At 47.6% G+C, this 25,108-nt stretch overlaps 1 protein-coding gene across 2 annotated transcripts in view; it reads left to right on the top strand.

Annotated features, from left to right (window-relative positions):
- Window positions 1-25,108, top strand: part of plekhh1 (pleckstrin homology domain containing, family H (with MyTH4 domain) member 1) — a 283,094-nt gene that overhangs the window by 65,034 nt on the left and 192,952 nt on the right. For both annotated transcript variants that reach the window (XM_072265032.1, XM_072265024.1), the window contains exons 6-8: window positions 9,088-9,169; window positions 15,068-15,996; window positions 21,282-21,360. In XM_072265032.1, the coding sequence (XP_072121133.1) occupies window positions 9,088-9,169; window positions 15,068-15,996; window positions 21,282-21,360 (1,090 nt within the window). The remainder of the gene's footprint in view (window positions 1-9,087; window positions 9,170-15,067; window positions 15,997-21,281; window positions 21,361-25,108) is intronic.

Raw genomic sequence — 25,108 nt, forward strand, 5'->3', positions numbered from 1 at the left:
GGGGCTGACTTCGGGAGAGAGGTTGTGCAGGTTGGGACTTCTTTCACTGGAGTGTAGCGAATATGAGTGATTTTGTAGAGGTGTGTAAAACTATGAAGGACATAGATAGGGTGAATTCACACAGTCTATTTCTATTTCCCAGGGTTGGAGAATTGAGAACTAGCGGCTTCAGTTTAAGGTTAGAGGGGTGAGATTTAATTAGAACCTAATAGGCAGCTTTTTCATCCAGAGGATGGTCAGTACATGGAATGAGCTGCCAGAGGAAGTGATTAATGTACCTCAAAGTAAATTTCTAATCAGAGTACATACATGTCATCACATACAACTCTGAGATTCTTTTTCTGCAGGCATACTTAGCAAATCTATAGAACTAACTGTAAACAGGATATGTAAACTGTAAACAAACTCTGAAATGCAGATATAAATAAATAGCAATAAATAACGAGCATAAAATAATAAGTCTTTAAATGAGTGTAGTTAATCCCCTTTTGTTCAAGAGCCTGATGGTTGAGGGGTAGTAACTGTTCTTGAACCTGGTAGTGAGAGTCCTGAGGCTCTTGTACCTTCTACCTGATGACAGCAGCAAGAAAAGAGCATGGCCTGGGTGGTGAGGACCTTTGATGATGGACGCTGCTTTTCTACAGCAGTGTTTCATGTAGAAGTGCTCGATGGTTGGGAGGGTTTTACCCGTGATGTACCGGGCCAAATCCACTACCTTTTGCAGGATTTTCCGCTCAAAGGCATACCAGTCTGTAATGCAGCCAGTCAGCACACTTTCCACCACTTATCTATAGAAGTTTGCCAAGGTTTTTGATGGCATGCCGAATCTCTGCAGACTCCTGAGGAAGTAAAGGCACTGTTGTGCTTTCTTTGCAAGTATTCTTTGGGCATAGTTTTAAGGGGCTTGGAAGTAGGTACAAGGGGGGGATGTCAGGGGTAAGTTTTTCGCACAGGGAGTGGTGGGTGTGTGGAATGCACTGCCAACGGCAGTGGTGGAGGCGGATACGATAGGGTCTTTTAAGAGCCTCTTAGGTAGGTGCACGGAGCTTAGAAAAATAGAGGGCTATGCGCTAGGGAAATTCTAGGCAGTCTCTAGAGTAGGTTACATGGTCGGCAGAACACTGTGAGCCAAAGGGCCTGTAATGTGCTGTAAATTTCTATGTTCTATGTTTATTTATATGATGCCTGCCTCAACAACATTGAAAAGACTGTAAGACTGGTACATGGATAAGAAAGGTTTGGAGGGATATGGGCCAAACATGGGCAAATGGGACACTCTGAGATGAGAATCACAGTTGGTCCAAAGGCCAGCTTCCATGTTGTATGACTCGAAGACTTGCAATGCCACCAGTGCCCATGCTCCCTGATTGACATTTCAATAAAATGAAGACTGGGGCAGAAGTCTGTTGCTCCTGGATTATTTCCAGGGACTCCCCCGCCCCTGTACAGGAGCTGTAGTCTCTTCTCATGGAGGACTGATTGGCACGACCAGTGAGGAAGGTCAAAGGGACAGAGTGGGTGTCATTCAGCACACGAAGGAGAGGACGGTTTCCTCTCCGGCTCGTCACAGGACAACTTTGCCTCATGACAAGGATCCTTTCATATTCCTCACTCACACATCTTCCACCAGACAAGTCTTTGGACAGTGACGGGCCCAGCCACATTCTCCCCCTCTTCCCAGATTCCTTAGGTCGATTCGACATGGAGCAGAGTCGTAACTGGGCCCTTGCTGCCAGAAAACCAGGGGCACGGTCTGAGCACTACATAATCACTGTGGAATCTCAGCATATTCTTTGACCTCTGGCCCTCTGTTATCATGGGATGAGTAACTTGCATTCCTGGGATGTCAAAATATTATTAGGCAGGCAGGCCGTTAACCTTGGGGGTGGAAACCCTGCCCTCTGTATATCCCTTTCCTTCCTGTTGCCTCTCCATAGTGGCCGCCTCCTGTGCAGCTTCCCTGGCTCACAACTTCCACGTGGGAGCCTGAGCAGTTAAAAATCAGTGTGCTGGCCAACCGCTGACAGCACCCAAGCTGAGCTTTTGTGTCACCACGTGGGGCTGCGCATTTCCCAACCCCACCACTGCAACCAATAGTAATTCATCAGATTAAAAACACAAGCCAATGCACGTGTTTAATCGGGTTTTGTCTACCACTGTGGTATACTAATTCCTGTATGCATTCTCCTTCCTCTTTCCAGCACTGAAAGAACGTGATGTGTAGATTAAGGGATGTAGCTGTCAACTCTACTCTGCCTTGCAGTTCATTCGGGGGGGGGGGTCCCACATTCCCACATTCCCACATTCCCACATTCCCACTTACCCCTCTCCCAGGAAGAGATCAGGACTGCAAGTTCCAACCCATCCACACCCCTCCCCTAATTTTAAGGGTGTGCTCCTTTGTTCAGGACACTGACGTCAGAGTAAAGACTTTCTTTGTGTCTACCTGTAAATGCTAGTCAGCCTTTAGATTTGCCTGCTCTTGAAGATGAAATGGTGTAGTTAAGTTGTTAAAAGTGTGTTATATTGTTCAGTGTTCGATTAAAGCGAACACAAGCCCAGACAGTGTAACGTATATATTTGTCAAGGAGGCCATTTGGCCCATCAAGTCTATGCCAGCTAATGCAGTATTACCATCAGTCTGAATTCCACCCCCTCCACCACCTGTTCTGTCTCTCATTCCTAACCCCCTGCTACGTACCCACACTAGGGGTAACGTACATTCTTAAGATAATAACTTTTGGGACGAGGCAGGAAATCTGGAAAAAAGCCCAACAGGGAGAGCATGAAACTTCCACACAGACAGTGCCGGACGGTGGGATCGAACCTATGTCAATGGAGCTTTACTACTCGCTAGACCTCCCACAGGCACTGGGAACTGGTGAGCAGCCTGATTCCTTCCCAGCTTTACTTTTCTCTTCCTTAGCGATGTGGTCCTGCTTCTTCCCTCAGCTCATTGACTCGTGGGTAGAATCACCTCCTCCCCAGGCAAGGACCTGGACCCAGTGCAGTCTGCATACTGTGACAATAGGCCCATGGCAGATGCAATTGCACTGGCTCTCCACTCTGCCTTAGACAACAGCAACAGCAATACCTATGCAGGCTGCTGCTTATTGACTAATCTCAGGTGGTGACAAGGAAGTGTACAGGTGTGAGGTAGGTCGGCCGGTTGAGCAGTGTCATAACAACGTTATACGCAGCAGTAAGATCAGGGAGATTGTGGACTTCAGGAAGGAAAATAGGGAGAACAAACGCCAATGCTCATTAAGGGATCGGCAGTGATAAGGGTGAGCAGTTTCAAGTTCTTGGGTGTCGACAGCTCAGCGATCTTTCCTGGACCCACCACATTGATGCAATCACAAAGGCACGCCACTGGCTGTACTTCATCAGGAGCTTGGGGAGATTTTGTGTGTCACCAAAGACTAGTAAATATCTACCGATGTTTCGTGGCGAGCACTCTCACTGCTGTATCACCATCTGGTATAGAGACTGCCGTACACAGGATCGACAAAAAGCTGCATGGGTTGGCCAGCTCAATCATTTGCTCATCTTCAAAAGGTGATGCCTCACGAAGGGGGCATCCATCGTTACAGACCTTCGCCAACCAGAATAAGCCCTCCTCATTACTACCATCGGGGAGGAGGTACACAAGCCTGACGATGCACACTCGCTGTTTTAGGAACAGTTGCTTCCCCGCCGCCATCATTTCTGAACCCACAAACATTCCTCACTTTTTTTGCTTTCATTTTGATCTTTTTTTATATATAATTTCTGTAACTTTGTAATTTTCATGCGTTACACTCACCTGCTCCTGCTAAACAAAATTCCACAGCCTGTTTCAGTCATAATAAAGGTGATTCTGATTCAGAGCTCAAATGGCAGTGGTGGCTCTGGGACAGTGGGGAGGACTGCAGTGTGGGGCCTCACATCTATTCCGCTCAGAACTATGAGAGGGTGAGTTAATCTCAAGCACGTTGTCCTGTGTAGTGGATCAGGAGTCCTGTGTAAAGAAAGGAAATTAGTCTTCATAAATAGAAAAGTGCTGGGGGAATTAATGGTACTGAAAGCCAATAAATCCTGAGAGCCAGATGACCTGCATCCCAGAGTTCTCAGAGGTTGCCATGGAAATGGTGGATGCATTGGTTGTCATCTTCTAATTAGCTGTAGATTATGGAATGATTTTCGTAGATTTGAAGTTGGGGGTGCTGGGAACTGTTTTTTAAAGGAAGGTATGTAAAACGGGAAACACAGAGGAGTTAGCCCAACAAGAATGGTATGAAAGTGCTGGAGTCTAGATTCGGGTTAATTTAATGTCATAAACACCAGAATGATGTTTTCCTGATATTCCCAGAATAAACAGTACAAAAATTAAAATTAAATGTCTTGATAAATACAGTGACGAGCATAAAATATCAGAGTGGGACAAAGTATGACAGAGTGGATGGTGCAAGGAATGATCTTCCTGCAAACAGCACCCTGTATGAGTTAGCACTTGGTCAACAATACAGTGATCCTGACCTCGGCGCTGTCGGTGAGGTTTCTGTGGAGATTGACTGCGTGAATCTCCTCTGGGTACTCCAGTTTCCCCCCTCTTGCTGGCTGGTGGGTTAATTAGTCAGTGCAGTGTAGCCCAAGTGAGACGATGGAATTGGTGGAAATGTCAGAGAAACTTGGTTACAGGGAAATAAGTGAGGAATGGTACTGATGGCATTGCTCTGAGAGCCAGCATAGACTCAATGGATGAATGGCCTCCTTTGTCATAAAGAAAAATAGAATTATACAGAGTGGTCCAGGATTGGGTGGAGCAGGTTGTGATAAGTGAATGACGTTACATAATGATGAGTCAACACAATATTTCAGTAATATTGTAAATATATTGTTCGAAGCATACTTGTTCACTTAAATAATTCATTATGGGATATGTAAAAATACCTGAATTGCACACGTTATGATGCTACCACGTGATTAGCGTGCGGCTTGCTTAAAGTAAAAAAAAAAGAACAAAGTCTTGCATTCCCAGTCCTGTGTCTTTCTTTTAATTAGTTTAATGTTTTGGAGTTCACACAGCATAACAGTGGTGATGAGTTAGTTTTAAAATGAACTCAAGACGACTACCTACCTGCTGGAGCACAGTGAGATATTCAAATTAAAAAGAGAGCAGCAAAAAAGGGTCATTTGAAAAGAAAAGTGCTGTACATTTTTTTTATTCAGAGCAGCGTGTTTTCTTCACCAAAGATGACAGAGTTTTTAAAAAAAAAGGCAGGGAGTGCAAGAGTTCACGGGTTCATGAACAGTGAGTATTGGGTAATAATTCTAAATTTAAAAAAAACTAAAATTACTAGCTACATCGGAAGGATAGACACGTTCTATTGCACAGAGATAACTGGCTCGTGTATACTGAGCTAATTGAGCAATATTTTAAAACAAATAGAATAGCCAATGAAAAACTGCTTTTGCTGAGTGCATTGGGTGGAAGCGCTTACAGTTTGCTTAGAAGTTTGACTGCTCCTACCAAATCAGCTGAAATAAGTTTTGCTAATAGCATCAAAGTAATACAGGAATATTTAGGTTCGAAATGATTGTTGAATGCAGAACACTTTAGGTTTCATAAGCAGAATCAAAAGAAAGGGGAGTCCATTTCAGTGTATGTGGCTGAATTGGAGAGATTGTTTGATCATTGTCAGTTCAGTGATGGGCTCAATGATACACTGAGAGATCATTTAGTTTGTGGAATCTTACAAGGAAGCATTCAAAAATGGCTCCTAACGGAAGTGCAACTTGCATTTAAAAGAGCAATTGAAGTTGCTGTATCAATGGAAACAGCAGACAAAGACACAATTGAGTTGCAGTCAGGAGTGAAAATGAGGGTGAACAAAATTGCAACGTCTAAATAGAAACCGGCCTGGCCAAACAAACTGTGTTACTGTTGTGGCAGGGGCTCACATACAGCACACCAATGCAGGTTTAAAGGTGAAACTTGCAGAAAGTGTAACAAAGAGCATGTCAGGCACACAGCGAAGAGGAAAAGCTAAAAAGTCAAGTTGCAGTTTCAAAAAGAACACCAATCTGCATGCTGTTGATGAAAATGCCAATGACAGACATCCCACCCTGCAAAAACTCATTTCAGGGAGGTAGCACCATCAATTTGCAGGAGACTCCTGGAACTTCCGGGAGAGGTGGGATGTCTGCAATAGAGTAGCTCCTTAGCAGCTAGCCAGCTAGTTTAAATAACGTTAGCTATGCTAATAAATGGATGGCACCTGTTAAACTCACCTCAACATGTCTTTTACAGTCTTAACCCACCATGGGCAATAGAAAAGTCACTGTTGCAAACAGTGCAGTGAGCAATACTGTCATTATTTTTGACCCCTATTAGGCAGGGGTACACTTTAGTGTAGTCTGGGATGACGTATGTTTTATATTTTCTTTTTTGGAACACTCTGCCATGGCGCACTCGCTGGCTGTCTCTCTCTCCCCCTCTTGTGGTTGCTCTCGCGCTCTCTCTCTCTCTCTCTCTCTCTCTCGCTCTCACACTCTTTCTCTCGCTCATTCACTCTCAAAAAAATCAATTTCCGTGAGATTGTATATAATTTGTGGGCATCAGGGAGCCACTATTAATATGCGGGAGACTCCCGGAACTTCCAGGAGAGGTGAGATGTCTGTAAGTGATATGATGAATATGAAGCAGGACTTGAAGTTTATAATGTGAACACTAGCAATAGACAGGCAATATGGCTTACACCAGAAGTGAACAGCATATTAATTAAAATGGAATTGGACCCAGACTTGGCTATTTCATTCATTCTACAAAATTAGTTTGAACAGCATTTCAAAGATAATAACCTGAAGCCTGCAGATATCCAAATAACAACTTGTAGTGGAGAAAGGATAATTGCTGTGGGAATGACATTCGTATCAGTGAGATACAACAACTAACAAGCCATATTGGGCTTGAATGTGGCAAAAACAGGGGGGCCAGCATTGGCGGGATATGATTGGCTGAGACAACTACAACTTAACTGAAAATCCAAATACAGATGTACTGTGTCTGATGCTCCCGATGTGGCCTTCTATATATTGGCCAGACCCGACGCAGACTGGGAGACCGTTTTGCTGAACACCTACGCTCTGTCCGCCAGAGAAAGCAGGATCTCCCAGTGGCTACACATTTTAATTCCGCATCCCATTCCCATTCTGATATGTCTATCCACGGCCTCCTCTACTGTAAAGATGAAGCCACACTCAGGTTGGAGGAACAACACCTTATATTCCGTCTGGGTAGCCTCCAACCTGGTGGCATGAACATTGACTTCTCTAACTTCCGTTAATGCCCCTCCTCCCCTTTGTACCCCATCCTTATTTATTTATTATCTCCCCCCCCCCCGTTCCTCTCTTTTTCTCTCTCTGTCCCTCTCACTATAACTCCTTGCCTGCTCTCCATCTTCCTCTGGACTCCCCTCCACCTTTCTTTCTCCCTTGGCCTCCCGTCCCATGATCCTCCCCCTTCTCCAGCTTTGTATCCCTTTTGCCAATCAACTTTCCAGTTCTTAGCTCCATCCCTCCCCCTCCTGTCTTCTCCTATCATTTTGGATCTCCCCTTCCCCCTCCCACTTTCAAGTCTCTTACTTGCTCTTCTTTCAGTTAGTCCTGACGAAGGGTCTTGGCTCGAAACGTCGACTGTACCTCTTCCTAGAGATGCTGCCTGGCCTGCTGTGTTCACCAGCATTTTTTGTATGTGTTATCCAAATGCAGTCAACTGGAAGCAAATTTTAAAAAGGTACTGGATGATACCACAACTGTCTTCATGCTGTACTCGTGAACTATGGCCCAACAGAGCCCTGCAAATGGGTCTCGGTGCGACCCTCTGCGCCTCTGGTTGGAAAGCTTAACGAAGGACCATGCTGTTCAGAAGAAGCATAAAAGTGATAAAATCAGTTTTTGTAGGCAATGTAACTGAGAAAGCTTCTGATGTATTAATCAGGCAGTTATTTGCAAAATGTGGCTTGGTTTTCAGTTGGAAGCATTCAAGGAGCTTCAGGATGATTGTAGCATTCAGCTTTTGTGAATATAAAGAACCAGAATTGACTCTGCATGCATTAAGGTTATTGCATGAACTTCAAGTGGGAGACAAAAAAGCTGCTTGTCAAAGTAGATGCTAAACCAAAGCCCGGCTAGATGAATGGAAGACCAAGAAGAAAGGAGTCAGTGGAGATACAAAAACGGAGGATTTGTCAGGTGATGTTGTGGATAAGGAAATGAAGAGGAGAGATCAGATCATAACAGCAGCAAGAGAGGGATTAATAAGAGAATACTCCAGTGAATTAAATGTGCCTTCCCAAGATCAAGATGCACAAACTGGAAGTGAAAAAATGAAAAAGAAAGGTGTCCTGAGCTATCAGAACCATTTCCTGCAGTCCCAGAGTCAGCTCCTACAATTAACATGGAGGAGGCCCCAGAACCTGAGATTGTTTCACAGTCACAAGTCTCGCCTCCCAAGCCGAGTGACCTCCTTTGTCACGAAAGACATTATCCCTCAAGAGTAAGAAATCCTCCACAGCAATTAAAATTTACTATGTTGTGGATGTCTGTAGTACTTGTATTGTATAGTGTACTGTGTATATTGTTGAGATGCATTCTATATTGAGTTGGTTTATAGCTAAGCAGGGGAGACTGTGACGTGTAATCTTCAATGCAACAGAAATATCCCCCTTCCAAATGAACAAGGTGTGAATTTTATTTTTTTGGAACTAATTTTAATCGATCTGGAAATCAAAAGCAACAAAAAAGTTGTTGTTAGATGTAAACCCTGCCTGGTATTTAATATTTCAGTAGCATATGAGTAATATTGTAAATATATAGTTTGATTAAGCATTCTTGTTGGTTTCAATAATCCATTATGGATTGTATGTAAAAATACATGAATTGCACACGTCATGGCGCACCATGAGCGCGTGCCTCGCTGAAAGTGAAACGCGAAGTTAGACTCGCATTCCTGGTCCCACGAATTTCTTCTAATTAGTTGAATGTTTTGGAACTTACAAAACAACAATGACATTCCCTTCTTTCTTGTTCTGCTTTTTGTTATAGTTGGAATTTGAGAACTACCATCTGAAAGTGACTAGCCGCAAGCAAGCTGAAGAAATCCAGGCCCTGCAGGATAAAATTCAAGGTTATTTCCTTACTTAACATGGACAGCTCCAGGTTTGGCTGAGGTGTTCTAGTTCTGCTACAGATACACAGGGGACGTCGATGCTTTTTTGGCAGATCAGGGAATCAAGGGTTGTGGGAACTTGGCACAGCTGAGCAGGTGAGCCTGAGGCAGATCAGCCATGATTGTTTTGAATGGTGCGGTAGGCTTAAGGGGCCGAATAGCCTACTCCTATTATTTATTAATCTACTGGCACCCAAATCTCTTGGGCCATCAACATTTTTAATACTTGCTCTTCACTTAAAATAAACTGTTCCTTTCCCCATTCTTCATACCTGAATTTAATATCTCTCTTTCAGCCATCTTCTTGTCCAATTGCATAATTCGCCTTTTAGAATTTTGGTGCCCCCTTCATAACTCATCCCCACCCTTATCTAAACCAATAACTTGGATGATTAATGTTCACAGTGGTACAGCCCTTTAACCTATGCATTCCAGAGGCATGGCTGACAGTCACCCATTTGCATTGATCTTGTATTAATCCCATTGCTTTCCCTTTTCTCAACTCCCTTCCCCACTTTCTCCCTCCCACTCGCACACTTGGGGCAATTTGCACTGGCCAATTAGCCAACCAGCCTGCACATCTTTTGGATCTGGGTGGAAACACAGACATCCGGAGGAAACCCTCATGGTCACCGGGAGAGTGCCCCAAACCTCACACAGAGTTCAGTGTTGAACTTGGGTCACTGGAAGTGTGAGGCATTGGCTCTACCGGCTGCATCACTGTGCTGCCAGTAACTGAGGCCCCAGCTCTGACTCCTGCATCTATTTCCTCACACCCCTATGTTGTCACTGCTTCCCAGACTGAAAGCAGACTTTTTCCAACCCTAAAGTAGCTTCCTCCCACCCAAAGAGCCATATGTATCACCTGAATATTTAAGAAATACCAGTAAACTTTTTGTCTTGCCTGTTAATACTTATCAAACATAATTTTCCTTTCCCGTAGACATATTGACTCTCTTTATCCCTGTCAAATCTTGTCAAGTGCCTTGGTTTATAACTTCTCCAATAGTGAAACTTTTTCCCAATAACTGACGTGTGATGTGTGAACAAAGAGCGTTACTGACACTGTGTCAAGGGAAGAGACCTCAAGACCAGAGTGTGTTTTGAGGTGGAGAGACAGGGGGGCTTTTTAGTTTGTCTAAGGGTGTTGAAAAGGAGCAGCTCTCCCTGTATTCCCTCTCTCCCCCACCCCGCCTAGTGGAAGTAATGAATGAACTCGTTCACCTTCTGGTTATCCCCAAAAAGACAATCTCAGTGAAGAAAACACTGAAGGACATCAGTGGGTACCAGCTGAGAAGCTGAGCATTGATACATTTAGTGGTTTCAGGAATGCTTAATCTTGGAGTTTAATGTTTGACTGCTTCCCATAATATTCCATATGACTAAACGACTCATTAGAAACCAGAGATCGATTTACAACTCTGACATGTAATCCATGGCTTGTTATTCAGTAACTAGAGATTAACTGGTAGGAATGTTAACCTTAAATTGGACCGATCAGTTATTGTTGACTCCTTCTCACCAAAACTCACTCAGGTGTAATAACCCTCTGTCCCTATACAATGTCCGTTCAGTGGTCTTTCCTGCTCTCCTAGTCCTGCAGAGAATTATTACGTCTGCTTGTACATTCACATTTATTTAAGTTTGATTATTGACGTTTGTGCATGTAACTGTTCTGTGAATTGATTGCTGATGGCTGTTTGCACTGTTGTCTTGTAAACTGTTAGACACTATTGTGTTGTCTGTCCTGTGTTTTATGCTTGGCACCAAACCACAATCAATTCTGGTCTGTCTCACATACAGTACTGGCAATAAAGAGATTCTGATTCTGATATTGTTCACCACTTGGATGAGGAGGGATAGTGCAATTTTGTTTTTTGTTTCCCACTGAGGGAAATGAGGGAAGGTTCGGAACAAATGGATTTTCTTTTGTTTGTCAAATTGCAAAAACAATGGCTGTGAGTTCTCCCCCACCTTAGCAAACTAAGTAAGATCTATTTTCTGCTTGTGTTAGGCTGGGAGTTAGGGACAGAGAGAAACTATCTTCAGCCCACTGAATCCATGATAACCTTCAAGCACCAATTTACACCACTCCATTTTATTCTCCCCAAGTTCCTATAATTTCTCCATTCCTACCCCCCCACAACCCAAGCCTCTACCACTCACCAGCACACTGGACGCAATATATAGTGACCAAGATGTTCTTCACACAAACTTTTTTTCAAAGTTGAGCCCAGCACGTGTGTTCTCAAAGTTTCTATAAAAGCTTGGGGTAAATTGAACTGGAGCTGAGGTTGGTCATTCAGCCTGCCAACCAGCCTCTGTCAATCAGTAAGATAAGGAACGATCGTCTAACTGAATGCTGAACTTGGGGAAACCAGCTGTGCATGAGGTTGAGTCTCACGTACGGGATATTTCTACACTTCAGTATGCTCCTCCCCAGGTTATTTCACTGTTCCTGAGAAATCTTCATTACCTCTTCGTAAGTTGTGATTGTGACCATAAATTCGGTTCCCACATACCAGAGGATGCCTGCAGCCTCACGTTGCCGGTCTCCCTAACACCCTGTTGTATTAGTGGGCTGTACATAGGTTGGCTGTTTATAACCTGAGGGAAGGACCTGTGTGTGCCGATTTCCCAGTCGTTATTCTCATCCCTAGCGTTCAGCTTACAGAGGGAGTGGTGTTCTGTCAAGAGAGCTCTCCTTGTGTCATTCAGAAACCGAGCACTGCTCTGCACGGGATCTGTCAGGTTGGGGACAGTTGAGAGGACAAAGAATAAGGAAATCACCAGGAGGTAGTTCCTGAGGGGAAAAGATAAACGTTGCATAAATTTAATTTGTGTTTAAAATAATAGTAACAGTCACAATCGAAAGATGGAATAGACAGGTGGGGAAAGATTCTATTTCCTCTGGTGAGTGAAACTCAATGTGAATGTAATCTTTAAATGAGAACTAGACACTTAGCCAAGAAGGCAGGAAAGGCATTTTCACTGGAGTTAATGAAAACCTGCATGTCGTTTTCCTTCCAAAGGAGGGTGTTTAAACCAAATGGAGACTGGTGATTGTCTTACTGGGTCAGGGTGCAAGTGAAATTAAACTGCAACTCAGCAATGATTGAATTGAATGTAGGAACAGGTTAAGGAGGCTGAAAACCTTAAGTGTTTTATTAAAGAATGGTGGAGTTGGTTTAGATGAAAACGCAAACAACAAGAATTCTGCAGATGCTGGAAATTCAAGCAACACACATCAAAGTTGCTGGTGAACGCAGCAGGCCAGGCAGCATCTGTAGGAAGAGGTACAGTCGACGTTTCAGGCCGAGACCCTTCGTCAGGACTAACTGAAGGAAGAGTGAGTAAGGGATTTGAAAATTGGAGGGGGAGGGGGAGATCCAAGATGATAGGAGAAGACAGGAGGGGGAGGGATGGAGCCAAGAGCTGGACAGGTGATTGGCAAAAGAGGATACAAGAGGATCATGAGACAGGAGGTCCGGGAAGAAAGACAAGGGGGGGGGAACCCAGAGGATGGGCAAGGGGTATATTCAGAGGGACAGAGGGAGAAAAAGGAGAGTGAGAGAAAGAATGTGTGTATAAAAATAAGTAACAGATGAGGTACGAGGGGGAGGTGGGGCATTAGCGGAAGTTAGAGAAGATGATGTTCATGCCATCAGGTTGGAGGCTACCCAGACGGAATATAAGGTGTTGTTCCTCCAACCTGAGTGTGGCTTCATCTTTACAGTAGAGGGGGCCGTGGATAGACATGTCAGAATGGGAATGGGATGTGGAATTAAAATGTGTGGCCACTGGGAGATCCTGCTTTCTCTGGCGGACAGAGCGTAGGTGCGCTTTCTCTGGCGGACTTCCCTCCCCCCCTCTCTCTGCATTCCGCAGGGATCGCTCCCTACGCGACTCCCTTGTCCATTCGTCCCCCCATCCCTCCCCACTGATCTCCCTCCTGGCACTTATCCTTGTAAGCGGAACAAGTGCTACACATGCCCTTACACTTCCTCCCTTACCACCATTCAGGGCCCCAAACAGTCCTTCCAGGTGAGGCAACACTTCACCTGTGAGTCGGCTGGGGTGATATACTGCATCCGGTGCTCCCGATGTGGCCTTTTATATATTGGCGAGACCCGACGCAGACTGGGAGACCGCTTTGCTGAACACCTACGCTCTGTCCGCCAGAGAAAGCAGGATCTCCCAGTGGCCACACATTTTAATTCCACATCCCATTCCCATTCTGACATGTCTATCCACGGCCTCCTCTACTGTAAAGATGAAGCCACACTCAGGTTGGAGGAACAACACCTTATATTCCGTCTGGGTAGCCTCCAACCTGATGGCATGAACATCGACTTCTCTAACTTCCGCTAATGCCCCACCTCCCCCTCGTACCCCATCCGTTATTTATTTTTATACACACATCCTTTCTCTCACTCTCCTTTTTCTCCCTCTGTCCCTCTGAATATACCCCTTGCCCATCCTCTGGGTTCCCCCCCCTTGTCTTTCTTCCCGGACCTCCTGTCCCATGATCCTCTCGTATCCCTTTTGCCTATCACCTGTCCAGCTCTTGGCTCTATCCCTCCCCCTCCTGTCTTCTCCTATCATTTTGGATCTCCCCTTCCCCCTCCAACTTTCAAATCTCTTACTCACTCTTCCTTCAGTTAGTCCTGACGAAGGGTCTCGGCCTGAAACGTCGACTGCACCTCTTCCTAGAGATGCTGCCTAGCCTGCTGCGTTCACCAGCAACTTAGATGTGTGTTGCTTGGTTTAGATGAAGATGGTTTCAAGTGCTGTGGCTGGAATGGTGGAGCAGACTCGATGTGCTGAATGGCCAGTGTCTGATCCTATATCTTATGGACTGACTAGTACAAAAAGTACAGATTTGTAAGCTCCATAGGTGGAGTTTTACATGCGATGCAGAGTGAAACAGTTGCCCCCTACCCACTCCCCACCCACTGTACCCTGCTCCCCCAGCAAGGACTGAGTGAGAACAGTGCCAATCATGAAAGGGGGTAGGTGGAATTTGGATATCTGAGTTGGGGTGGGGAGGTGGAGAGGGGTTTGGACTGTTATCCTTGTCTGCCCTCTGAATTATGCTAAAACTTAACACCCATCCCTTCCTTCCTGTCCTTTGTCCTATCACAGCCCAAACACCATTGTTGTCCAGCACCTCCATTCCCATCACAATGCAGGTTGGCCATGCCCCCCCCTTCAGAATCCCAACTCTGCTCTCCCAGGACACTGTAATACCCTGCTCCACTGCCATCACAAACTCCCCCCTCTATCTCTGCACACTGACCTTCCCCACCTCCCATCCACTCCCACGATGTCCCTGGCATTCTACCCAAGGGCAGGGCAGCCTGGCCTGTAGATGCTGAAGCTATTGTCCGATACCCTGCTGGAATCCTTGGATGCAGTCGAGCCAATGGCGAGAGAGAAGTGTGATTGTGCAGCCCCAGCCCTCCAGGATTGGGGAATTGAGAACTAGATGGCATAGGCTTAAGGGGAGAGGGGGTGGATTTAACAGGACCCTGCAGGGCAACTTTGTCATTCCGGGGATGGCCCGTATATGGGATGAACTGCCAGAGGAAGTGGTTGTGGCAGGTACATTAACAACATTTGAAAAACACTTGCACGGGTATATACATGGCGAAGATTTGGCAGGATGTAGGCCAGACATGGGTGAATGGGACCAGCGTAGCTGGACATCTTGGTCAACATGGAAGAGTTGGGCCGAAGGGCCTGTTTCTGTGCTTTATAACTCCGTAACCTGCCAGCAACCAACCCCCATCACAGAGAGGTGGCACCTCTGGCTGTCGTGGTTGTCAGTAACAGGATTGTTTTTCTGTTGAACAGATTTACAAGGCAAAAGGCTGGTGACTGGTGTGACAGAGGTCTCTGGTTCTCCTCCTGCGCCCCCAGCTCCTCGGCCCCCCACTCCGCCAGGGAAGCCTGACCAAGCCGCGAGGCCTCCTCCTGAGGACAAGAAGGAGCTGTGTCAGGAGGGAAGCGAGCCGGCAGCGGAAGGAAGTCCAGCCGGGGAAGCCGGTCGATGCGTCTGCAGTCTGACCCCAGCAGCATCCGGCCCGGACGTCTGGGATCACGGGGGCGAGTCGCAGCAGTCGGCGGGCAACCCGGAGAGCGGGGGAGTGAGGCTTGAGCACGCCAGGCCGCAGAGGGCGGCCAAGGAAGTCCTGAGAGCGGCCCTGGATGCCCAAAGCGGGTCGGCCCCACCGTCCGCCGTGCAGAAGGAGGCCTCCTGTGAGGAGCACACCGTGTTCCGCCGGCAAAGACTGGACTCCTTGAGCGAGACCAACGGACCGGACCTCCATCTCCCCGCCAGGCCGCCACCCCTGCTCTCCTTGCTGCCCTCGCCCAGACCCAAGGCTGCTGCACCTGCCCCTCTGAGCCTGGCTACCCGCGAAGGCAGCGCAGGAACCAGTATGACTCTGCCCAAGGTCAGGACCCCGCTGGTGCCCAGGGACAGCATCCAGCTGGCGAAGAAACACTGCAGCCAGCCGCAGGCCGGCGCCGAGAGGCCCAACCACATCGTCTCCATTGACATCCCCCCCTTCAAGCCGGCAGCCGTCCCACCGCCACCCGTGCAGCTGCAGGAGACGGACATCGACGACGTTTCCGAGCAGATGGAGACAGACGAGTGGGCCCCCGCTGCCGTCCACGACTCGTCCCGCTTTCCGCTGGAGTCCCCAGGCTCAGACTGCTCCAGGCGTGTCTCTACTACCAGCAGGCCCCCACCCCCACCACTGCATCGCTTTCCCTCATGGGTAAGATTACTTCCCCGGACCTTTGCCCAAGGTAGATTCTAACCCGCACCCCCCCACAACCCCACAAAGACATTGGAACTCTGTCAGCCCCACCCACCTGGATAAAGTGTCTTTACCATTCCCCACTGCAACGGTCTTCCAGTAAAAGATGACAGGATTGTCCTAAATACAAAGGCCATTCAACCCATTGTCTATGCTGGCCCTCAAGAATCATAGAACATAGAATAGTACAGCACAGTACAGGCCCTTTGGCCCACAATGTTGTGCTGACCCTTAAACCCTGCCTCCCATATAACCTTCCACCTTAAATTCCTCCATATACCTGTCTAGTAGTCTCTTAAACTTCACTAGTGTATCTGCCTCCACCACTGACTCAGGCAGTGCATTCCACACACCAACCACTCTCTGAGTAAAAAACCTTCCTCTAATATCTCCCTTGAACTTCCCACTCCTTACCTTAAAGCCATGTCCTCTTGTATTGAGCAGTGGTGCCCTGGGGTAGAGGCGCTGGCTATCCACTCTATCTATTCCTCTTAATCCCATCATGATGGGATGATGGTATAATCCCATCATTCCCATTCCAGAACATTCTTCTATCACCCCATCCCTCTCACGTGACCATCATCTCCTCCCAGTTCGACCACTCACCCACGCTACTGGCTATTTTCAGTGGCCGGTTAATCTGCCAACCCGCACAACTTGGGGACTTCAGGGAAATCTGAAATCCTGGGGTGGGGGTGTGTGGAATCCCTCACAAGTCACAGTGAGAACGTGCGCACCCCACACAAATAACTCTTGGGTTAGGTTTGTACCCGGGCAGGTGGAGCTGTGAGACCATGGCACTAACCACATCCGCTGGGGCTTAGTATTACCCTCTGGCTGTGTAACTGTCTATTCTGACATTGCCGAGCAACGTAAGGGAGATCTTTCAATTGCCCTCTCAAGGTGACAAGGTCCCACCCCATTTACAATGACATTGCCTCTCCCCCATCAGTTTCTAATATGGCAGGGTACTGGGCCCCTGTGAACCCAGAGTGCGGGACACTTCCACTAATCCACACTGTAGAGTTTGGTGCTGACCGGCCTGCAGAGTTACTGGGTGTACTTTGTTATTAGTCCAACGCACTGTCAATTCACTGTTTTAAAAGGTGTTCAGTTAACCAGGAAAGTTCACTGGGTCTCAAGATGAGATGGTGGGCAGTGAGGAAACGCAGCCCTGGTGATAGGCAGAGGAATTGGGCAAGTGCTGAGTGGGACATGATTCCCAACTCTTGCTCCCTCTCTCCGCGCACCCCATCCGCGCCCCCGTCATCCACGTCCCCCCATCCACATCCCCCCCTCATCCACGTCCCCCCCATCCACATCTCTCCCCCATCCACGCCCCTCCCCCTCTCACCCACGCCCACCACTGCCTTCACCGCAGCCCATCCCCACTATGCTCACACACAGGAGGCGACGATGCAGCTCCTTGTCCTCGTCTGTCAGAATCCACAAGTGTAAGCCATTCCTTCCCAAAAGGCAGGAAAAGGACAATTACTGGAATGGCATGTCTCGGCTTTCTATTTAATTCCTGTCAAAGCTGCTTATTGTGTGAATGATCTGAGCTTCCGACTGACAGCAGCACAGGCGAGTCCCGACAGGCCCCGCTTGTACTCGGGTGACTACACCACAGACAGCATCAATAGCAAGACAGCTCACACATACACCATGAACTGTCTGTGTTCAAAACGTCATCTCTCTCGCAAAGTAGTATTGAGTGTTGAATTTGATATCATCTGCTCCTCTCTGCAGGGTAACCTCCCTGTCTGCAGACAGGCTGGGTGTGTCTAGTGCCTTGTCTTGCTTGGAATGGCATGGGAAGAGTGGAGAATGGTTTGTCTATAGGATAATTCTCCCAGGATCACAAGTGGCTTCCCTCTCTCTGTAGAACAGCTTGTCACTGTGTAAAAGAGCCTGGGACAAGACACACTGCAGGTGCTGGACCCTGAGTGAGGCCTCTGTCGGTCAGGGTTGACCATGGATAATGCGGCCTAGCTGTCTAGATACACAGGCCAGGGCAGTACGATATGGAGAGCAAGCTGTTGCTCATGTAGCAAGCTCCCCCTCCCCACACACCCGATGAACCCAAAGGAACGGCAGAGACCGATACAGTTTGGTAGCAGCAGCGTTGCAGGAGTTGTCAATCAGTGCTGAGCTTAACATGGGACTGCCTTAGGAAGTCCAGCTCTGGATTTTTTCCTTGGGGTTTACTGCCGAAGCCTTCCCCGTGAGTGGGTACAGCCCCAAGGCAGCGGAGGTTTGAAATCAGAGTTTTCCTTCTCCTAGATGAGCTGCCAACCATGGCTGATGTGCCCCATCTGCCCAAAGTGACTGGTTTTAAGGCACCAGTAACCCACCTTTGCCCCTTTCTCCTGTCAGTAGAAATGGTTCCGCCAGGTTCAGTGTTAGGCCACATGTGAAGGCCAGGAGCTGGACTTGGTGGTCAGAGGCTGTTTGAGGTGCTCGCCATTGGGAGTATTGGATAGGTAGTGGGAGCTTGCCCCTATTACCCCACCCCACCCCTGCCCCCGCCTATAACAACCTCAAGGAACCTGGAATCTGGGAGAAAAAAGAAAAATTGCAGGAAGAGCTGAGCCGGTGAAGGCGAGGGAATGTAGCAAGGTCCATGTCTGGACTGCCTTGTAGGGTGGCCAGTCTCCATAGTTACAAAGACCTATCTCTGTAAACACACTGGGTTTGGTGAAGGGTGGAGTCTGTGTGTCCGAGGACCTCTGTGGAGACATGAGACTGCTGGCACTGAAATCTGGAACAACAATCCTTGGGGGAACTTGGGGAGTCAAGCAGCATCTGTAGGGGTTGGGAGAAGTCGTTGCAGCGTTTCGGGTCAAAAGCCTGCATCAGAATTATTCTGTGGACGTCTTTCCTGTAGAATTCTTTTCTTTCTACATATGGTGGCCATCCTCCCATCTGTGGGGTTGGAGAATCGTCTCCCCTGCATCCATTTGTGTAGGCTGGACACCCTTCTGTAGTAAAGTACAGTGGCCAATCCCAGTAACTATAATCTCTGTTCTCTGTAGTTACAGAGGCTGTCTCCATGTACATTTCTAGAATGCTTTGTTTGTGTACATAATCCTATCTCCAAGGATAGTTCAGTGCACAGAATGTCTTCTCCCCACATACAAGGGCTTTGTGTATAGAAAATTTCACAAGAATGATCCCAGGCTTACTTATGAGGAGCATATGATGTCACTGGGCCCGTACTTGATGTAAATCATAAGGATGGGGGTGAGGATCTCATTGATACCGACCGGATGCTGAAAGGCCTGGATGGAGTGGACTTGGAGAGGATGTTCCCATGAGTAACAGAGTCTTGGAGCTCAGGGCTCAGCCTTCCAACTGGGATGAGGTGGTGAATCTGCGGAAATCATTACTGAAGAATGCCATAAAGGGCCAAATAATTGGGAGAATTTAAGACAGAAATGGACAGGCTTTTGATTGGTAAGGGGGTTAAGAATTACCAGGATTAAGCAGGAGAATGGGGTTGGGAAATATTTTGCTGCTCTCTATCCGCAGAGTTGGTGGAGCTGCTGCCTAACGGCTCCAATAATCCAGGTTCAGTCCCGACGGGTGCCGTCTGCGTGCAGTTTGGATTTCCCCTCGCGTCAGAAAGGTGTATGGGTTGCCGGGTTAATTGGCCATGTCAATCACCGTGTGTGTGTGTGTGTCTGTGTCTGTGGGGGTGGGGTGTGTGTGTGTGTGTGCGTGCGTCTGTGGGGGCGGGGTGTGGTGTTGCAGAAAACGTGGAGAGAATAGAAGAGGATGAGACGAAATGGGCGTTTGCTGGTCGACAGATACTCCGTTGTCCGAGTTCTGTTTGACTATGAGTTTATTTATTTTGAGAAAGTGTGGACTAGGCCCTTCTGGCTCTTCAAGCTGCACTGCCCAGCAACCCGAGATTTAACCCCAGCCTCATCACGGGACAAGTTAGACTGACCAATCAGCCAGCACATCTTTGGACTGTGGGAGGGAACTAGAGCACCTGGAGAAAACCCACGCATTCCATTGGGAGGATGCTGGAATTGAACTATGAACTCCAACCCCCCCCCCAGCTGTAATAGCGTCGCACTAACTGGCTTTACAATGAGAATTTGATTATATTTGATTTATAATTTAGTAGAAGATTTAACAGTGATCTGGGGAGAAGTGAATTTTTATTGATTATAGAGCAATGAAGTTTTTCCACTATGTGGAGTAATTAATACCACTGCAAGGTGTTCCAATTGAGAATTTAAACTTGAAATGTGGTTATCACCAGTAAAGGGAGCAGGCGCAGGCCATTTGACCCTCCTGGCCTGTTCTGTCACTCAGTGTGATCACAGCTGATCCTGTGTCTCAATACCATATCCTCATGTGCCTTTGTCTCCAGAAATCTATCGACCCCTGTAATTAAATTCACCAAATCGGCTTCCACTGCTGACTGTGCTGGAGGATGCCACAGGTTCTCCACTCTCTGAGTGAAGGAGAGCCTCATCTCAGTCCCAAATGCTTTGTTCCGTATCCTGAGACCGTGACCAGGAATCTATAGCTGATGGATAAGGGGGGAATGGATTGCAGAGGTGAAAATGGAAGGATACTCACCCATACCAGACACGGTTGGATAATTAATTGGTAGCCCATTCCCAATTCTGTGCGTCTTAGTCAGAATGGTCTGCCTATAGAAATACATTCCTTCAGAATCTTTCAAAGCCTCAGACCTTCTCAAAAACTTCAAACCCTTGACAGATTTAGTTTTTGCGGTGTAATAGAGAAAGCTTGTAGGAAGCATACTTGTTCTAACATTTGCCATCATTTAGCCATTGTGAGCTCCAAATAATCTGTCTTGGTGCATGAGGAAGTCGGTGCGTCAAGTGGCACTTGTTTGGGGTTTGGGGACGCTGGGCTAGAGGTAGGAGTCAACAACTTTTTGGGTCAAATTTCATCAGGGCACTGACAATTTTCTTCCCCCCTCTCCCCCACCCCCAGCAAATCCTGCTGGACCCGTGGAGTTCCTCCAGCAGTTGTTTCCATGCTCCAGATTCCAGCGTCTGCATCCTCTGCTGTGTCCAGTTGGGCCTTGGGCAGAAGTTGCAACCCACTGACGCACAGCTGGCTCATTGTAGTTAAGGACCATGATGGCTGTACGGTGACACCCTTCGCTCACACTGCACTCATTCAGGATGAGTTTTTTAACTTCAGACGCAGGATTAGTGTTGCCCTCCGATGAACATATCCCCTTGCCTTTTCAGGAGGGTCGGATCTACGCCTTGGCAAAGTCGGGCATGAGGATGTCGGATGTGACCTTGGGAGCTAACCCCTCTAAGAGACGTAAGTGTGTTTGTTCAGGTAAAGACGGTTATTTGTCACATACAGTGAAACGTACAGCAAAAATAGAGTAAACAACGTCTTTCAGAAGGAAGTGTTCTAGGGCTCATGAACCTGAGTCTACAACCCTTGGCAGCCTCTTGTGATCCTGTGCTGTGGGCCTTTCTACCAGGCTGTGGTGTAGTCGGTCAGAATGCTCTCCTCTGTACACTATATAGACATTTTGAAGAGTCTTTTGTAACATACTGCTTCTCTCACCCAGTTCATGAATGTAAGCCTCTGTCCGAGTGCACGAACGTCCTGTGTGTGTGTCAGTATGTTGTAAGCAGAGCCAGAGCATGTATATGAGAGCTTGCATTAGATACAACACCGGAGGTCTCGAGCAACTATAGATTAACCTCCCACACACTGCTGGTCAAACAAACCCGGGGGAAAGATCAATTCAAACACATCTTTTCTTTGTTTTTCTCTGAAAAATTGCTTATCATCTGTTCTGCAGCTGGATACAGGGGCAGCTGAAGATGAGATGTTGTGAGATGAGATTGGGCCTTGAGGAATGTGTCTGACCAGGGTTGGGGGCCTCTTTTGAATGGGCTGTGTGGTGCAGCGTGAAGAGCCTCCAGTTGTCTGACCAGGGCCAGTGGTTTGGTTAAATAGACCATTGATTAGAGAACCGCAGAGATGGTCTCCAACCTGATGGCATGAATATCGATTTCTCAAACTTCTGGTAGTGCCCCTCCCCCTCTCCTTCACCATTCCCCCATTTAGTTTTCCCTCTCTCACCTTGTCTCCTTACCTGCCCTTCACCTCCCTCTGGTGCATCTCCTTCCCTTTCTTCCATGGTCTTCCGTCCTCTCCCATCAGGTTCCCCCTTCTCCAGCCCTGTATCTCTTTCACCAACCAACTTCCCAGCTCTTTACTTCCCCCGCTCACCCTCCCACTCTCTCTGTTCCATCTATCACCTGCCACCTTGTACTTCTTCCTCCCCTCCCCCCACCTTCTTACTCTGACTTCCAGTCCTGCTGAAGGGTCTCGGCCCGAAACATCGACCGTACTCTTTTCAATCGATACTGCCTGGCCTGCTGAGTTCCTCCAGCATTTTGTGTGTGTTGCTTGGATTGGAGAAACTTGCTTTGCTTTCTGTGGTGAGGGGGTAACCTGTTTGAAATATGTATTTTTATGAGAGGCACAGACAGACTAGATGGTCTTTCTCCCCCAGAGTGGAAACATCAAATTCTAAAGGTCATAGGTTAAAGGTAAGAAGGAGGAAGCTTAAAGAAGTCAAGCAAGTCCAGATTTCTAACTTGGGATGTTGTAGAGCCTGGAACCTACAGCCTTGGGGAGGCTGCGGAAGCAAATGCAATAGGAACACTTGGACAGGTGGAGGATGGAGAAATGTGGATCACTTGCAGGAAGGCAGACAGGATTATTTAAACTTGCTCTCGTGACTGGCATGGACATCGTGGACTAGAGATCCTGTATCACGCTGTACCCTACTGTGAGATGTGCAAATGGAACAGCTTTCCCAGGGGAATGGGAGTCTCAGGTTGTCGGGTCTGACTGTCTCCACTCGAGCACTGCAGCCCACATTGCAAATCAGACAGAAAGCTCCACCCTCCACATCCCCGATTAACCTGAAGTATGCAGGCTGTGTTCACTGGCAAATCTGCATCAGCTCAGCGTCAAAGCACTAAATAAACAGGCTGATGGAGACCGGAGCTGGAACTGGGTCAATAATTTTTGAAGGAAGCAAAACGACAGCAGTGAAAAGATCAAGAGTTCTGCTGTCTGCCTTGTGATTAGGTGCTATTTCTGTCTCCTGACTATTTTCAGCTGGAATTGATGGCTTTGTGGCGTCTTACACTCTCCACCAAAGGAGGGAAGGAGGGAGCTGCTTTTGAAATCCAAGAAGTTTTCAATCCCCTGTAGCTGCCATCATCAGTAACCACAATCAGGATGGAGAGGGCTGACTCCATTACCTTGGAAAGTACTAAAGGAATGGGTATTTCAGTCCTCCAACTGACTTAACCGATCTGTAAGCCTCCAGCTCCCTTGATTTTCACTTGGGTTTTCAGAGTGTCGGACTTTTGGGTCCTTGCAGGATGGGGTCCGATGGTATCACCAATGCTTAATTCGGGGTTGATCAGGAAGGAAGTGGCTGTGCTCCACTGGAGAGAGCCCGCCCCGAGACAGGAGGCAGTCAAAGTCCAGACAAGCCGATTGGTTTAACTTCATGTGGCCAGGAGCAGCAGGAAAGGGGGGAAGGTTTATCTTCCAGTAATGTGGCTCCCCCTCCTGGAGGATCATGGTAGTTGTTGATAGGGAGACGCTTCCTGCTGTGGCTCGCCCTTTCATAAGAAGGCATTGCCCGCATAAAGTAGAGAGGACAGGCTGGCTTTTGTCTTTGGAGCTCTCTTCCCTGAAGGGTGGTGTGGGCAGGGTTCTTGAACGTAGATAGATTCGTGGAAAGCAAGGAGGTGAAAGACGATGAGAGGTAGGTGGAAACAGAGGGTCAAGTCTGGATGCGTGGTCAGTTGTTTCACTCTTGGTGGGGCACTTTTCGTTGCACTTCACCCTCCGGCAGGGTCACCTACTGTAGATGTCTCCCAGGTCAGCCTTGACTTTGTTAAATGGCAGAGCAGGCTTGTGGGACTGATTGGTTGGTGTATTCCTACTCCTGTGTATGCTATCCTCATCCTTGTTCTGACCAGCTCCATGGGCAAAAGGATGAAAGAGACCTGAGAGAGGGCCTTGGAGAAGTAGGAATTGCACATCAGGGAGCTTGCAACAATGGCTGAGCTGGCACCAGAACCCCCTAACCTTCATCCATCTTTGTCTCCCTCCCCTCCTGGTTCCATCCTCTCACTTCACACAGTCTGGTTTCAGCTGCCGTTCACCTCTCTCCAAGGATTCCCAATCGAGCACTGTTTGTTCCCTCCAGCAGCTGGCTCCCATCTTTACACTCCCCTCCCACCCCCCACTGTTTTGTAAACACGAGAGTCTGCAGACGCTGGAAATCTGGAGGAACACACGCACGCTGCTGGAGAAACCCTGCATTTTGTTGACTACGTGGAACAGTCCATGTTCCAAGTCTGCAATGGAAGTGCATCCCAACCCCTTCTGCGCTGCATCAACGACTGCATTGGTGCTGCTACCTGCACATGTGTTGAGATCGTTGACTTCATCAAATTTACCTGCAACTTCCATCCTGCCCTCAGATTTACCTAGTTCATCTCGGAAACCTCTCTCTCTTTTCTCAATCTCTGTCTCCATCTCTGGAGACAGTCTATCCACTGATACCTTTTATAAACCTACTGACTCTCATGGCTATATCTGTTCCCACCCTGTCACTTGTAAAAATACTATTCCTTTCTCTCAGTTTTTCCATCTCTGCCACATCTGTTCCCAGAATGAGGCTTTCCGAACGGTCCTTTCAGGGGAAGTGACACTTCACCTGTGAATCTCTTGGGGTCATCAGCTGTCTCTGGAGCTCTTGGTGCAGCCTCCTTGACATTGGTGAGACCAGATGTAGATTAGGGGACCACTTCATCAAGCATTTACATTCCATCCGTCATAAAAAGCCGGGCTTTCCCGGTGGCCACCTGAAAAATATTAATTCTGCTTTGCATTCCCATTCTGATATGTCGGTCTATGGCCTCTACTGCCCACGATGAGGCCTCTCTCAGGCTGAGGGAACAACACCTCACATTCCGTCTGAGTGGCCTCCAATCTGGCGGGACAAATATTGATT

This window comes from Mobula birostris, chromosome 1 (assembly GCF_030028105.1).
Source record: "Mobula birostris isolate sMobBir1 chromosome 1, sMobBir1.hap1, whole genome shotgun sequence".
NCBI lineage: Eukaryota > Metazoa > Chordata > Chondrichthyes > Myliobatiformes > Myliobatidae > Mobula > Mobula birostris.